The following is a 15181-nucleotide window of genomic DNA, read 5'->3' on the forward strand; positions in this document are numbered from 1 at the left end:
TGGACTCTGGAGGGATTGTGGGTGTCTTTCCCTAAGTTGCAGAGGTGCGTGTATTGTGCGGTTTATGTGTCAACGCTGTGAGCTTCTACCCTTCCATCATCGTTATGGCAAGAATGCGTCCTATTATAGAACCAACTGATAGTACTCTGTCTGGCAAAGCAGAATCCAGATACACTCCAAATTTCCTTCCTTTTTTTTCTCTCCATCTGACCTCTCACGTCCTATGCTCAAGACCACAGCGCCCTCAGCTCTGACCCATTGCCCTTACCCCCCGCATCCCTGTAAAAGTCCTACCCCACACTGTACAATATCGAAAACCCAGCTCCATCCGCACTGCACACTTTAGGTAGCGGCACACCCCACCCTTTTTAGAAACCCTAGTTTTTAATTTACTGCGGTTTGACTTTGGTCAGCTCTTCGACGGTATATTGTGTTTACCGTAGCAACAGGATACACAATATTAGCACGATATTGACCTTCATTCAGCTGTGCAAATAGACACATTGTGTCTCCTCGTGTTCTCACCCTCGACAACGCCTTTTGCAATTCACTGTAAGCAAAGGGATCTCTGTTCAAAGGTTGAACACGGAGTTGAACTTTGACAAACCAACTGTGTCCGAGGGTGCTAAGGCAATGTCTTTGACAGTCAGTCTCCAGTGATGCTGTGTATGGTCCCTGGCCGACGACATACTTGCTGGCGGCAAGCAAAGGAATTTTGGTGAAACGCGGATGTCCTCTAGAACAAACTCGCATGTTCTAGTGAGGGCCGGCAACGTATTGTGAGATATCCATTTTTTTCCTGCTTGATTATACTACTCGAAATTTTACCTGTTATGATGACCGGCACTCGCGCCATCGGGAAGGGGTTGTGAGTAATATATATAGATAGATGTCACCATCAATGATAGGGTCGATAGTTGTCCGCACATCCATTGTAGCACTAGAAATCCTTGAAATTTGTTGATCTGATACCATTTTGAATTCGAAGACCAAGAAGGTGAAATGATGATGTATCGGATACTCGGGCCGTAGAAAAGTAGCAATTTGAATAATAGTGATCGATTGATCACCAAGGCCTAGCAAGGCCTTCGGATGATATGTTGAGGATACCGGATGTCGATGGAAGGGTTGAAATTACTTACTTAATCATGCACATGACTTACACCATCACTGTCGGCATATAAGTCTTTGGACACTTATGCATGCCTATTACCAACAAGTTTGCGAGGTTTGCTTGAATTCCGGACGTTTGATTGGATTCGAAGGATGTTTTTGTTTCATTAGTAGTTGAGCCATCGAGGAACCTAGTTACCTGAGCTTATGAAAGCGTAGATGGCCAAATATAAAAATTCAAAAATTCAAAATTCAAAAGTCAACTTGGGCTGAATGTTCGTTAGCCCTTGAACTTAGATGACCACCAACGAGCCCATAGTCCAACGGCACCGCTGTCACGACCGACAATGTCAAGATATGATCATTTCCATACAGTCACTTGTCCAACGTCACTTGTGGAAATGTACGATGTTCAACATTTAGCGCTAAGGAGAATATATACCGAGGACAAGAATGGTGAGCACTGCCATTAACTGATTGACACGAGTCATATAGACGCCTATAGGCTACATCCAGTGTGGATTCACAGGATACCATCCGCCTTGCCCTTGATCTAGTACTTCTCAGTTGACCTTTCATCGCTCACGAAGCTAATCGAGAAAGCATGGAGAACGTCGATGTGAGGTATGGTCGCATTGTCACCGTGCTTGGTGTCGCCATATTTGTTTTACTGATCTTGTGATGTGACTGTGCTGCAGGACGGAAGACTTGCCAGACAATTTGACGCCCTTTATCACTCGAACAGCTCTGGACCATATTGGTGGAGGTGCATTTGGCGATGTCTGGAAATGTAATTATGATGCAAATGGTATTTCTGCCCTCGTAAGTCCATATGTTGGATTCAATTTACTATGCAACTGGCTGATCATGTTCGGAACATTGATTGATAAGGTTGCGGTCAAGGCCTTTAGACTTCCAGAAAGTTATGATTTAGAGGCACTCAACAGGGTAAGCTTCGTATGACAACTGCATAATAGCCCGTGCTAACTTGTACTGACGCACCCAGAAAATCAGCCGAGAGATAGGCATATTGAGAATTCTACGCCATAACAATATCGTACCCTTGTGGGGTATAACGACAGGATTTGGACGAATATCAGAGTTGCGTTGCTTAGTATCTCCGTGGATGCCAAACGGCACGTTGAATGTATACCTAGTATCTAATCACAATGACCTAACACCTCTAGACCGTTCGCGTATGGTGAATAATTCTCATCATATCCTTCCACTTTTCAAGACTAACTGGATGTTTCGAGCTGAAGGATGTCAGTGCTGGACTTCGTTACTGTTAGTTTTCATCTATTTTCGCAATACATTCAAGTTGTGACTTTACCATTGGTGCAAGTGCACTCGATTTCTGTCATGCACGGGGATATAACAGGGGTAAGCCTAGAGCTGCTGCTGCATTCTTGAAAACTGATGAACATGCAGGCAAATATACTGATCGACAAAGGAGGCCATGCGAGGTTAATCGACTTTGGTCTTTCCACCATCACACAACCCCTTATCGACCAGTCCCACTTGGCCGCGACATCCATACGTCCAGGCGCAATCCGCTACGCAGCACCAGAACTCGTTCTACTAGACAATACCCGCGAGCTGCCAGTGCCTCTAGAAAAAGCTGATATATACTCTTTTGGTTCTATAATGCTTCAAGTGAGTTCTTAGTTCGAACACAAGATATTCGTTCAAGGACTAACTGACCAGATTCTCTCGGGTCTGCGTCCTTGGTCTGAGATCCCGTCAGAAGCGTTCATCATCGTTAGGATCTCGCAGGGTGATGGACCGCAACGTCCTGATAGTCAACCTACCATAATAGACTCCGATTGGAAATTCATCCAAAAATGTTTGCAATCCGAACCCGAACTTCGACCTTCAGCAGATGAAGTGCTTGACTTTGTCATGCATAGGTTTTCCTCTCCAGGTAATTCTGCATAGTTCATGGTGCTTTACAACCATCCGCTTACAGGAGCTTCAAGACCCTTGTCACGGCAGTGGACCGCCTGACGATCCTTCCGATGATGGACCTGATAATGACCCCGGAGCTTCCCCACAGGGTGGTTCTAATGAGTCAGATACGGTAGAACAACCACCCGGCAGTCCACCTGGTCGCGAATCAAAACCTTCAATTTTGTTAAAGCCTCGAATTTCTTAGTATGTCCACACACAACATTCGTATACATATGTTCATATTTAATTTGCGCAGCTGTCATAGTGGTTCAGCTACTACGCACTCCGGAACAGCACCCAACAATCCCGATGTTGGACCGGATAATGACCCCGGAGCTCCCTCACATGGTGGTTCTAATGAGTCAGATACGGCAGAAAAGCCACTCGACAGTCCACCACTCCACCCTGATCACGGACCGAAGACTTTTTTCACGTTCACGGATAGTTTGTTCACGACCACGGAAAGTTCGTCTACATCCACCTCGAATGCTCCTGTATTTTCCACACCGGGCTTCTTCCATTACGACGACTCAAGTAATGCAATGTCTGGGTCCTCCACTAGACGAGAACCTGTAAGTTGTTGACCTTTTGGCCGTGCCTCACTACAACTAATCGGCCCTTGCAGATGCACCATTCTCTCGATGAGGTGTTTCAGTGCATGTGGGCTAGTTCTCACGGGTTACATTGCAATGAGTTGATTCGTGGCCACGATCTTTCTCTTCACCTACGTGAAGCTCATGGAATTCATGGCTCAGACAAGTCTCGCGTCATGTGCATGTGGGATGGTTGTCATGTGGAACCTATCAAAGAATCCCTCTCGAGGCATGTGGAAGAGATGCATTTAGGAATTGTGTACACCTGTGAATGCGGGAACAGGTTCTCGCGTAAAGATACCCTCAACCGACACAGAAGGACGTGCATGGCCTAGAGTTTGCATTTTAATATTGAGTAACTGGTATACCGGTATGTAGTATATACGTAGCAGTCAAGAGTCCAGATATGCAGTTCAAAATCATAAAGTGAGTATTATATGTGAATGCGTGTACATGTATCTAAGTAGATGGATTATCAAAGACAGATCGAAAACATAGTATTCACCTTCCATAGCATACACCCACCTCACATCTTCTCCGGCGTCAGAAACGCATGCGTCTACCCCATCAATTATATTGCCGCATCGTCGCCTCCAGGACATCTACATCCACATCAAAAGACACATCAAACGACGAATCCCCACCCGCCGCACCGAGTTTATCCTCCTCCTCCTGACCATCCTCGTTGCTATTGTCCGTGACCAGCTCGGGCGTCGAAGTCGGCGGGCTGCCGGATGTCTGGACAACCTGCTTTGACGCTGGAGCAGGTTTCGCGTTGGGCTTCTTGAGCAATGGAGGCTTGAAGGGTGGAAGCGTCACTGGCTTTTGTCCTTTCGCTTATGAAACCGCATAGGGCAACTGCGTGGTGGCGTAGCGCGATTGTGACAATGGGAATCCGGAATTTGGGAGGTTGTGTTGCCGGCGCATCCCCAGTAATGGAGGACCTCGTTGAGTTGCTGAGGGTGGTACAACATGTCTCGGCTGGGGTATCTTTTCTGGAACTACTGTGAACACGGAAGTGGATGCAGTTGTGAGAGCTTTGGAAGGAAGCATGAACCCAGAGTTTGAGGAAGAAGCCGCAGGACTAGCATCCATAACAATACTGGGGATCCTCCCCACAGCGCGCTTGGGAGGTGGTAGGACGTCATCCACGTGCATCGAGAAAGACTTGTTTGAGCGAAGTCACGCGGAATCGGTGAAAGTGCTTCCCTCGCGATCCGTATCTCGATATGAGTCCAACGTCATCTAGATGTGCCAATGTGTGTAGAGAGCTTAACTGTAGGTTTGATAGTTGCAGAGCTCAATTATCTACTGATCGCACTTCCTCGCAGAGGTGCATAAGAAGCAGACGACATACTAGCTGTCTTCCTTGCGATCAATGCGGTGGATGTGGACCTCGACCCAGACGAAGATGCACAGGTAATCTTCTGGACTGCGATGTCCCCCAGCGTGCTCGCCGCTTCCTTTTCTGTCTTCGCCTTCGCAGCTTGCCTTCGCCTCGAATTCTCATCCATCTCTGCAGTGCCATTACGTATTATATGAAGGTATCTCGCGGCCAGTTCTGATTCGGAAGAAACGCCATCCTTCACAGGTGCGGTAGGTGAATACGCACGCGACGGGGGTACTTTCTTCGAGATGAGTTTCATGAGACGTAGCTTCCTCGATGAATTAGACGCAAATGTAGATGAAAGTGTGCTTGTCGATGGTGTGGAAAAACCAAGGAGGGATGCCGTGCGGCGAGAGACAGACGTGCTGGTGCTTGATGCCCATGTGGATGTGTGCTCAGACGCATCCAAACGAGCTGCAAGTAGAAAAAAGCAAGTCAAAAACACCTCGAATGTTCTCGTGTGAGAGCACGTACGTTTCTGTTCTCGCTTTCTCTCATTTTGCTCTCTGCATCTGCATGAGTTCTCGGATGACAGGGTCAAGTTGGGATTGTTTCCATGTAACGTAGTCGACATCGTCGTTGATGCTCATGTTAGCGGATGCAGGCCGAGTACTAGCACGCGCCCATTGAGATGCAGAGGAGAATCGTAATTTGGAATGAAGGGGATGGCTCCACGTCCTAGTCCATTGCGAACACGGTGTTAGTTTGATGTAAACAAATACAAGTGAGAGAAAAGACTGTACGTTTTGTACGTTGGATCATGATGTTAGTCATGTAAAACATATGAATTGTTACTGAGATGAAAGAGACAAACTTTCAGATTGATTGCGAAAGCGAACGGAACCTCAGTTTCCATCCATGAGGGGCAAATTCTCATATGTATAAGTTACGCTGCACTTGACGCGTCGACTCGGATGATTTGTGCCAATGATCTGATATCTGTTTCCATTTTGAATTCAAAGACCAACTTGAATTGAATGAAGCAGAGGCCCGGGATACCCGACGGGCCGTAGAAAAGTAATTTGAATAATAGCAGCTATCCGCCATTTAGCGCTAAGGACAAGGTCAAGTTGAGGTCAAGAATGGTGAGCACTGCTATTAAGTAATTAACACGAGTCATATAGACGCCTATAGACTACATCCAGCGTGGATTCACAGGATAGTACTTCTCAGTTGACATTTCATCGCTTACGAAGTTGATCGAGAAAGTATGGAGAACGACGATGTGAGGTATGATCACATTGTCGCCGTATTTGTTTTACTTCTGATATGACCGTGCTGCAGCATGGAAGACTTGCCAGACGATCTGACGCCCTTGATCACTCGAATAGCTATGGACCACGTCGGTGCAGGTTCATATGGTGATGTCTGGAAATGCAATTATACTAATGCAAATGGTATTTCTACCCTCGTTAGTCCATGTGCTGGATTCAATTTACTGTGCAACTGGCTGATCATGATCGGGACATTGATCGATAAGGTTGCGGTCAAGGCTTTCAAACTTCCAGAACATTATGATTTAGAGAAACTCAACAGGGTAAGTTCTGTACAAGGACCGCATATCGGCCTACACTAATTTTGGACGCACCTAGAAAATCAGCCGGGAAATCGGCATATTGAAGATTCTACACCATAACAACATTGTACCCTTGTTGGGTATAGCGACAGGATTTGGATCCAGGCCAGAATTGCGCTGCTTAGTTTCTCCGTGGATGCCAAATGGCACATTGAATGCATACCTAATATCTAAGCACAACGATCTAACAGTCTTGGACCGTTCGCGTATGGTGAGTCATTACCATCACATCCTTTCACTCTTCAAGACTAACTCGAAGTTGGAAGATGGAGGATGTCAGCGCTGGACTTCGTTACCGTTAGTTTCCATCTTTTCTCAAAACGTTCAAGTTGTAAGTTACGTTTGATGCAAGTGCACTCGCATTCTGTCGTGCACGGGGATATAACAGGGGTAAATCTAGAGCTGCTGCGTCATTCTTGAAACCTCATGAATATGCAGGCAAATATACTGATCGACGAGGGAGGTCATGCGAGGTTAATCGATTTTGGTCTTTCCACCATTACACAACCCCTTCTTGGCCAGTCGCATTTGGCTGTGACATCTATACATCATGGAGCAATCCCCTATGCTGCGCCAGAACTCATTCTACTAGAAACTACATGTGACCCAGGGTTGGAGGAAAAAATCGATATCTACTCCTTTGGTTGTGTAATGCTTCAAGTGAGTTGATGTTTGGTCACAAATCGTTCCCCTGAGGACTGATTGAACAGATTCTCTCGGGTCGGCCCCCTTGGTCTGAGATTAAAGCTGCAAAGCCGGTGGCACGCATTATTACCCTGATGTCCCGAGGTTGTAGACCGCAGCGTCCAGATGGTCATCCTGAAATAATGGAGTCTGATTGGAACTTCATCCAGAAATGTTTGCAATCCGAACCTGAACTTCGACCTTCAGCAGATAAAGTACTTGATTTTGTCATGCATAGGTTTTCCTCTCCTGGTAAATCCTCATGGTCCGTGGTGTTTTCCAGCCATCGACTGACACGAGCTTCAAGACTCTTGTAGTAAACCGCCTGACGATCATCCCGATAATGCGCCGGATGATTTTCCCGGAACTTCCCCGCACGGTGGTTCCAATGACTCAGATACAGCAGAACAACCACCCGACAGTCCCCCACTCCACCCTGATGATGAACTGAAGACTTTGTTCACGGTCGCAGATACTTTGTCTGCCTCCACCTCGACTGCTCCTGCATTTCCCGTACTGTCTTTTTCTCACCACGACTCGAGCAATGAAGTACCTGAGTCCTCCACTACACCAGGACCTGTAAGTTATCGACCTTCTGACCGTGCTTCACTATGACTAATCGACCCTTGCACAAGGGCCATTCTCACGAAGGAAAGATTCAGTGCAAGTGGAATGGTCCTAACTGGCTATCTTGCGATCACTTGATTCATTACTACGATCTCTCTTCTCACCTACGTGAAGTCCATGGAATGTATGGCCCAGGCGAATTACGCGTCACGTGCATGTGGGATGGTTGTACTGTGCAGCTTAACAAAGAATCCCTCTCGAGGCATGTGGAAAGTATTCATTGTTGACATTCAACATCGACTCTTCTGTATTCCTTTCTTTCGTTTGTCATCACGGACTCTATAGCACGCACCTTATCATTACTTTGTATCACGTTGTTTGTACCTCAGCGCTTCTTTCACCAACGCTGAGGTACAGTTCATGTTTACTTTGCACGCCGCCTTTCACTTACGATGTTTCATCTCTAGACTTGTTCCTTTAGGTACTATGAATGTCAGCGCTTCTTTCACCAACGCTGAGACTTGTTCCTTTAGCTTTCACGTTCCTACAGGTTATGAGCCCTGGCTTAACCCAAAGCCAGACACAGAAACTCTGAACACGCTCACGCGCTGCTTACCGCTCTCATCTTACTCTTCTCCACGACGGTATCGTCATGGGAAAACATGATCACATTCCCGAGCTGCTTGGAACGGAAAATTATGTTGGTTGGGCCACCAAAATGCAATACGCACTCGCCTGCGAAGATCTTTGGTGTCACATCAACACGAAGGCCGAACCAGGGGATCTTCTCGGGCTACCTTCAATTATGCCTGCGCCTGTTGATCCTGTCAACCCCACGACCGCCGAGACGATGGCAATGCGTGAATGGTTGCTCCAGGATATGAAGGCTAAGGAGCTCGTTACTCGGCGGCTCAGTTCCCCGGTATCATCGCTCATTCCCCGCTCGCACACTGTTACAGCACGTAAAGCATGGCAAATCCTACAGGAACACTTCAATCGTACCGACATGAGCGCCCAGTACCTTCTTCGTCAACAAGTACAGGCGCTCCATATGAAAGACTCTGCAGACGCCACGAATTATGTCGCGCAACACGCTGTTTTCCGTGAACGCTTACTTGACGCGGGTGCTCCCTGGGGAGAAACCGACGCAATCTATCATATGCTGATGGGCCTTCCTCATACGCCCATTTGGCAGCAGTTTAAGTCCTTACTCGAGCAACGCATGCACGATGAGTCCATGGCCAGCGCGTCTGCCACTACTACCAACCCCGTTGTACGCACTTTTACCTTTGAAAGTTGTGTGTCTCGCATCACATCTGAAGCTGCAAGACACGTTGTAACGCAGCACGCTCATTCTTCTCGTCCGGGTTCTGAGTACGCTAATGCTGCTACTACTTCCACTGCAAGCGGTACCAACACCATCACTGGACTGCGCATGCACAAGCACAACCCTCAGGGGGTGTTTTGCACCATGCCTGGTTGCAACAAAGGCGATCACGATCATGCGCACTGCTATGGGAAGGGCGGCGGGATGGAAGGACAGGCTCCCTGGATGAAAAATAAGGCGAGGAAAGATGCGGTCTCTGCTGCTGCTGTCACAGTCCCTACACCAGCACGTGCACCTCCCAGTACCATCACACCCGCCATTGCAGCTGCAGGCGTCGCCGGTCTAACGAGCCTCATGGAGAATATGTCTTTTGCGTCCATCGCTGAGGTCCCTGACGAAGTTTCTTGCGTCACTGGCCTCCCCTTCACCACGATTCTTGACTCCGGTACTACACTCACGCTTGTCAAAGACCGTCGATTCTTCCACACCTACTCCTCAGAGAACACCGTGCCCGTGACCACCGCAAACCACGGGATACTCCAAACGACTGGGCGCGGGAGCTGTGTGGTCTGGTGGATGATTGGCGGACGTCGTCTCCGAGTCCGCTTATCGAACTGTCTTCATGCACCGGGGGCACTCCTCAATCTCTTATCGGTTAGTTGCATGAACGCCAAGGGGTGGGACGTTAATTTCCGATCGAACATGACATGTGAGTTAGTGTTTAAGGGAACATCGCTGGGATCCATTCCCGCCACAGGCAAACTGTATGCGCCTGATGTTGAGTTCATCCCATTTGACACCCTTACACCTACACCTGCTCCTGAACCGCTGATTTCTGCATTCGTGCACGTGCCTCTCATGCTGGACCTCTGGCATGCACGCATCGGTCATATTGGCAAGGAAGCGGTCATGCGACTGAGTCGTGTTGCCAAGGGCATCACGCTGGATACCTCTACTCCACTGTCTCACTGCGAATCCTGCATCTTTGCGAAGCATCCGCGTCTACCCTTTCACTCATCTGAGACCGAACGCGCCTCCTTCTTCCTTGAGCTCATCCACGCAGACGTCTGTGGACCCATTCCAACCATCACACCTCACGGAAAACGTTACTTCATGATTTTCCTTGACGATCATACTCACGCACTCGACCTCCAGCTACTCGCATCCAAGGATCAAGCACTGGAGGCATGGCGGACATTACGGGCACGTTGGGAGAACTTGTCCGGGCTACGTGTGAAGGTGTTCCGGTCAGACAACGGGGGGGAATTTTTGAATGACGCTTTTACCAAGGATCTTGAGGAGACCGGAGTCCAACGTCAACGCTCTGCCCCATATGCTCATCAGCAGAATGGTAAAGCAGAGAGGGTGATGCGTACGATCGAAGGTCGTATGTATGCGATGTTGGACTTTGCGTGTCTACCTCCATCGCTGTGGGGTGAGGCAGCACTCACGGCGTGCTACCTGTTCAACCGGACGGAATCGCGGGCACTACCTCCAGGGAAAACACCATACGAGATGTTGCATGGGACTCAACCTAATCTTGGTCACCTTCGCATTTTTGGTGCAAGATGTTTCGCACGCATTCCTCCTGAACTGCAGGATAAGCTTGGACCGCGCTCGAGGGATGCCGTTTTCATGGGGTACCCACCTGGGGTCAAGGCATGGCGATGCCGTGATGCAATCACCGGCGCTTTCTTCAATTCCCGGGACGTCATCTTCGATGAAAGTCTCCTAAATCGACATCGCTCCGACAGCGACGATGATGAGGATATGCCTACCATTCCCGCACCACCAGCACCCTCTTCACCACCTCCTGTCCCGCCTCATGTCAACATCATCCGTCGATCTGGTCGAGTACCTGTCCCCACGGAGAAAGGGCAATCTCTCAAGGAGCGAATCACGAAAGACAAGGCACGACTCATGCGTCAACGCGACCTTCGTGCAGCTCGTGTCACCGGAGTGCCTCCTCCTCATCTCAGCATGGATCCTCCACCTGCGCCCATTGTCCCAGTTCCCACTCACATGCCTGACCCGCCACCTCTCCCTCCCATCGACCCAGACGCTATCCTCCCCGACGATGAAGAAGTCGGCTTTCCCCAGGTCATTGCATCCCTCATCATTGCCGAAGTTGCCTGTCTCTCGGTGCGTAGCGACACGCGTCGCAATCCCCACGCACCCAGGTATGACCTCAAGGTACCTCCCGCGACCTATGATGAGGCAATGCAGCGACCAGACCACGAGCACTGGCTGGCGGCTATGCATAAAGAAATGAACCTGATGTCAGAAATGGAAGTATATGAGCTCGTGCCACTACCTGATGATCGTCGGGCCATCGGATGCCGGTGGGTGTTGGAGTTCAAGGAGGACTTGAAGGGCGGACCTGTTTTCAAGGCGAGGTTAGTGGCACAGGGCTTTTCTCAAATCCCGGGAGTCGACTTCGGTCGCACTTTTGCTCCCGTGGCTAAATCCACCTCCATCCGGGTACTTTCAGCCTACGCTGCAGCCAACGACTGGGAACTTGACTGTTTTGACGCGAGGCGTGCCTTCTTATGGGGGAAACTCCAAGAGGACGTCTACATGCGTCAACCCCCGGGCTTTGAGCGCAATGGTCCTGATGGCCTCCGTCTGGTTGCTCACCTGCTCTCTTCCTTATACGGTCTCAAGCAAGCCGCTTTCGACTGGTACGAACTCCTTCGTGAAGTACTGTCACGTCTTGGTTTCTTGCGTTGCGATGCTGACTACGCCGTTTTCATCTTTGATCGCGTCAATGGCGAGGGGGTGAGAGTAATCTGCATCATCGCATGGCATGTAGACGATGGACTTGCGGGTTCAAACAACCGTATGTTCCTTGACCGGATGAAGGCGCAAATTGCAGAGCGGTTTGGCATCACTGACCTTGGACCCGTGACGAAGTATCTCGGCATTCAGTTCGTTCGGGATCGACAGACCCGTGAGCTATGGATGCATCAAGGAGACTATATTGCGTATCTGCTGGCAGAGCATGGCATGTCAGATTGCAACCCAGTGGCGCTGCCCATGGATCCCTCCTTCCCTTTCGGCCGTCCAACCGATGTGTTTCCCCACGTCGACAATCTTCAGACAGAATATCGCAAGCTCATTGGGGAGCTCCTTTACTTGGCCATGTATACCCGTCCCGATATTGCCCTCACCGTCATGCGGTTGGCGCAACACAACATCCTCGCCGAACCCAAGCATCATGCAGCTGCCAAACACGTCCTTCGATATCTCGCCGGTACAAAGCTCCTCCGTGCGCACTACGGGGGTGCAGGTGTCAATCCAAGCCTGCACGGATTCTCTGACTCTGATTGGGCCTCCTGCCCTGAGGATCGCATATCGATCTCGGGGTATGTCTGGTTCTTCAACGGCGGGCCCATCTCCCACTCCGCTAAGAAGCAGACAACGCAGGCGCTATCGTCAACTGAAGCCGAGTATATGGCGCTCACCTCAGCCATTCAGGACGGGCTCTGGCTCCAGTCCTTCTTCGGATGCCTCAGCATCCCCCTCTCCTTGCCACTACAGCTGTTCGCGGACAATGCAGGCGCCATACTGCCTGTCTGGTTGTCGACTCACAAGAACACAGCCGACATATTCACCAAAGTCTTACCTCGTCCAGCTTTCACTCATCACCGGTCCGGTCTCGCGCTCGTGTCGTGTTAAATAGAATTTCTTCATTGTCTCGTTGAGGGGGTGTGTTGACATTCAACATCGACTCTTCTGTATTCCTTTCTTTCGTTTGTCATCACGGACTCTATAGCACGCACCTTATCATTACTTTGTATCACGTTGTTTGTACCTCAGCGCTTCTTTCACCAACGCTGAGGTACAGTTCATGTTTACTTTGCACGCCGCCTTTCACTTACGATGTTTCATCTCTAGACTTGTTCCTTTAGGTACTATGAATGTCAGCGCTTCTTTCACCAACGCTGAGACTTGTTCCTTTAGCTTTCACGTTCCTACATTCATTTGGGAATTGTGTACTGCTGTGACTGCGGGAGGACGTTCTCGCGTAAACATACCTTCAATGCCCACAGGAGGAGGTGTGTTGTGGTCAACAGTAGTGAGTGGTGTGTCCACGACTTGCCACTACCTGGCCCACATTTGATGATGTTTGGAAATGGATTCTAATACTTAGTAACTGGTACACCGGCCGGTATCTAGCATGCGTAGCGGTCAAGAGTCCAGATATGCAGTTCAAAATCATAAAGTGTATTATATGTGAATGCGTGTACATGTATCCAAGTAGATGGATTATCAAAGACAGATCGAAAACATAGCATTCACCTTCCATAGCATACACCTCGTATCTTCTCCGGCGTCAAAAACGCATACGTCCACCCCATTAATCATACTGCCGCATGGTCGCCTCCAGGGCATCCACATCCACATCAAAAGACACATCAAACGACGAATCTGCACCCGCCGCACCGAGTTTATCCTCCTCCTCCTGACCATCCTCGTTGCTATCGTCTTTGACCAGCTCGGGCGTCGAAGTCGGCGGGCTTTCAGGAGTCTGGAAGACCTGCTTTGGTGCGGGAACGGCTTTTGGGTTAGGTTTCTTGAGCAGAGGAGGCTTGAAGGGTGGAAGCGTCACTGGCTTTTGTCCCTTCGCTTGTGAAGCCGCATAGGGCGACTGCGTGGTGGCGTAGCGCGATTGCGACAAAGGGAATCCGGAATTTGGGAGATTGTGTTGCCGGCGCATCCCGAGCGGCGGGGGACCTCGTTGAGTTGCCGAGGGTGCTACAGCATGTCTCGACTGGGGTATCTTCTCTGAAACTACTGTGGACACGAAGGTGGATGCAGTTGTGAGAGCTTTGGAAGGAAGCATGAACCCAGAGTTTGAGGAAGAAGCCACGGGACTAGTGTCCATAACAATACTGGGGGTCCTCCCCACAGCGCGCTTGGGAGGTGGTAGGACGTCATCCACATGCATCGAGAAAGACTCGTTTGGACCGAAGTCACCTGCAAAATCAGTGAAAGTGCTTCCCTCGCAATCCGTATCTCGATCTGAGTCCAACGTCATCTGAATGTCCCCGCATGTGCCACTGTCTCTAGAGAGTTTAACTGTAGGCTTGAGAGTTGCAGAGCTCGATGATCTACTGATCACATTTCCTCGCAGAGGTGCAGAAGAAGAAGTAGACGAGATACTAGCCGTCTTCTTTGAAGGCCTTGTAGTTAATGCGGTAGATGTGGACCTTGACCCAGACGAAGATGCACAGGTATTCTTCCGTGTCGCGATATGCCCCAGCGTGCCACTCGCCGCCTCTTTTTCTGCCTTCGCCTTTGCAGCTTGCTTTCACCTCGAATTCTCGTCCATCTCAGCAGTGCCATTACGTATGATATGAAGGTATCTCGCAGCCAGTTCTGATTCGGAAGAGACACCATCCTTTATGGTGCGGTAGATGAACACGCACGCAACGGGGGTACTTTCTTCGAGATAAGTTTCATTGGACGTAGTTTTCTCAATGAATTAGACGCAAACGTAGATGCAATTGTGCTTGTCGACGGTGTAGAAAAACCGGGGAGGGATGCCGTGCGATGAAGAACAGACGTGCTGGTGCTTGATGCCCATGTGGACGTGTGCTCAGACCCATCCAAACGGGCTGCAAGCAGAACAAAAGCAAGTCAAAACACTTCGAATGTTCTCGTGTGAGAGCACGTACGTTTCTGTTCTCCTTTTTGCTCTCTGCGTCGTGCATGAGTTCTCGGATGACATGATCAAGTTAGAATTGTTTCCATGTAACGTAGCTGACATCATCGTTGATGCGCATGTTAGCGGATGCAGGCCGAGTACTAGCACGCGCCCATTGAGATGAAGAGGAGAATTGTGAAGGGGATGGCCCCAGTCCATTGCAAAGTACTGTCAAACATGTATAAATATAGGCGTGTTTTCGGTGCGTAGCCTGTATTAGGGCGGCCTAGTAGCTGAGCTAAGCTCATTCTGTGCCCAACGCGGCCAAAGAGTA

At 49.4% G+C, this 15181-nt stretch overlaps 4 protein-coding genes across 4 annotated transcripts; 2 read left to right on the forward strand and 2 right to left on the reverse strand.

Annotated features, from left to right (window-relative positions):
• The first annotated feature begins 1381 nt into the window (after positions 1–1381).
• Positions 1382–4033, forward strand: F5147DRAFT_345930 (kinase-like domain-containing protein). Its single transcript, XM_041429311.1, has 12 exons — positions 1382–1569; positions 1619–1737; positions 1812–1935; positions 2005–2061; positions 2120–2314; positions 2370–2400; positions 2459–2496; positions 2545–2769; positions 2821–3037; positions 3093–3267; positions 3320–3635; positions 3689–4033. Exons 2-12 carry the CDS (start codon positions 1718–1720, stop codon positions 3989–3991), a joined length of 1701 nt encoding a protein of 566 aa, XP_041297565.1. The 5' UTR covers positions 1382–1569; positions 1619–1717; the 3' UTR covers positions 3992–4033.
• A 53-nt stretch (positions 4034–4086) lies between these two features.
• On the reverse strand, positions 4087–4823 carry F5147DRAFT_673067 (uncharacterized protein; the record flags this gene model as incomplete). Its single annotated transcript, XM_041435698.1, has 2 exons — positions 4087–4478; positions 4503–4823. Coding segments are annotated over 2 exons (576 nt in total), but the record flags the coding sequence as incomplete, so codon positions are not given.
• A 1415-nt stretch (positions 4824–6238) lies between these two features.
• Positions 6239–7658, forward strand: F5147DRAFT_346059 (kinase-like domain-containing protein). Its single transcript, XM_041429312.1, has 8 exons — positions 6239–6268; positions 6375–6454; positions 6524–6580; positions 6636–6830; positions 6886–6916; positions 6972–7009; positions 7058–7279; positions 7330–7658. The coding sequence occupies exons 2-8, from the start codon at positions 6377–6379 to the stop codon at positions 7618–7620; spliced, it is 912 nt and encodes a 303-aa protein (XP_041297567.1). The 5' UTR covers positions 6239–6268; positions 6375–6376; the 3' UTR covers positions 7621–7658.
• A 5766-nt stretch (positions 7659–13424) lies between these two features.
• Positions 13425–14577, reverse strand: F5147DRAFT_673077 (uncharacterized protein; the record flags this gene model as incomplete). The annotated part of the gene is made up of 1 exon (XM_041435699.1): positions 13425–14577. A coding segment is annotated over exon 1 (677 nt), but the record flags the coding sequence as incomplete, so codon positions are not given.
• Between the last annotated feature and the right edge of the window lie 604 nt (positions 14578–15181).

This window comes from Suillus discolor (genome assembly GCF_016758755.1).
Source record: "Suillus discolor strain FC423 chromosome Unknown F5147scaffold_6, whole genome shotgun sequence".
NCBI lineage: Eukaryota > Fungi > Basidiomycota > Agaricomycetes > Boletales > Suillaceae > Suillus > Suillus discolor.

Bases quoted from the DNA above. Each gene is read 5' to 3' on its own strand.
- F5147DRAFT_346059 (XM_041429312.1), top strand. From the start codon at position 6,377: ATGGACCACGTCGGTGCAGGTTCATATGGTGATGTCTGGAAATGCAAT. The intron at 6,455-6,523 runs GTTAGTCCATGT...TTGATCGATAAG, and splicing joins CAAATGGTATTTCTACCCTC to GTTGCGGTCAAGGCTTTCAA. The intron at 7,280-7,329 runs GTGAGTTGATGT...CTGATTGAACAG, and splicing joins TTGGTTGTGTAATGCTTCAA to ATTCTCTCGGGTCGGCCCCC.
- F5147DRAFT_345930 (XM_041429311.1), top strand. From the start codon at position 1,718: ATGGAGAACGTCGATGTGAG. The intron at 1,738-1,811 runs GTATGGTCGCAT...ACTGTGCTGCAG, and splicing joins ATGGAGAACGTCGATGTGAG to GACGGAAGACTTGCCAGACA. The intron at 2,401-2,458 runs GTTAGTTTTCAT...CATTGGTGCAAG, and splicing joins CAGTGCTGGACTTCGTTACT to TGCACTCGATTTCTGTCATG.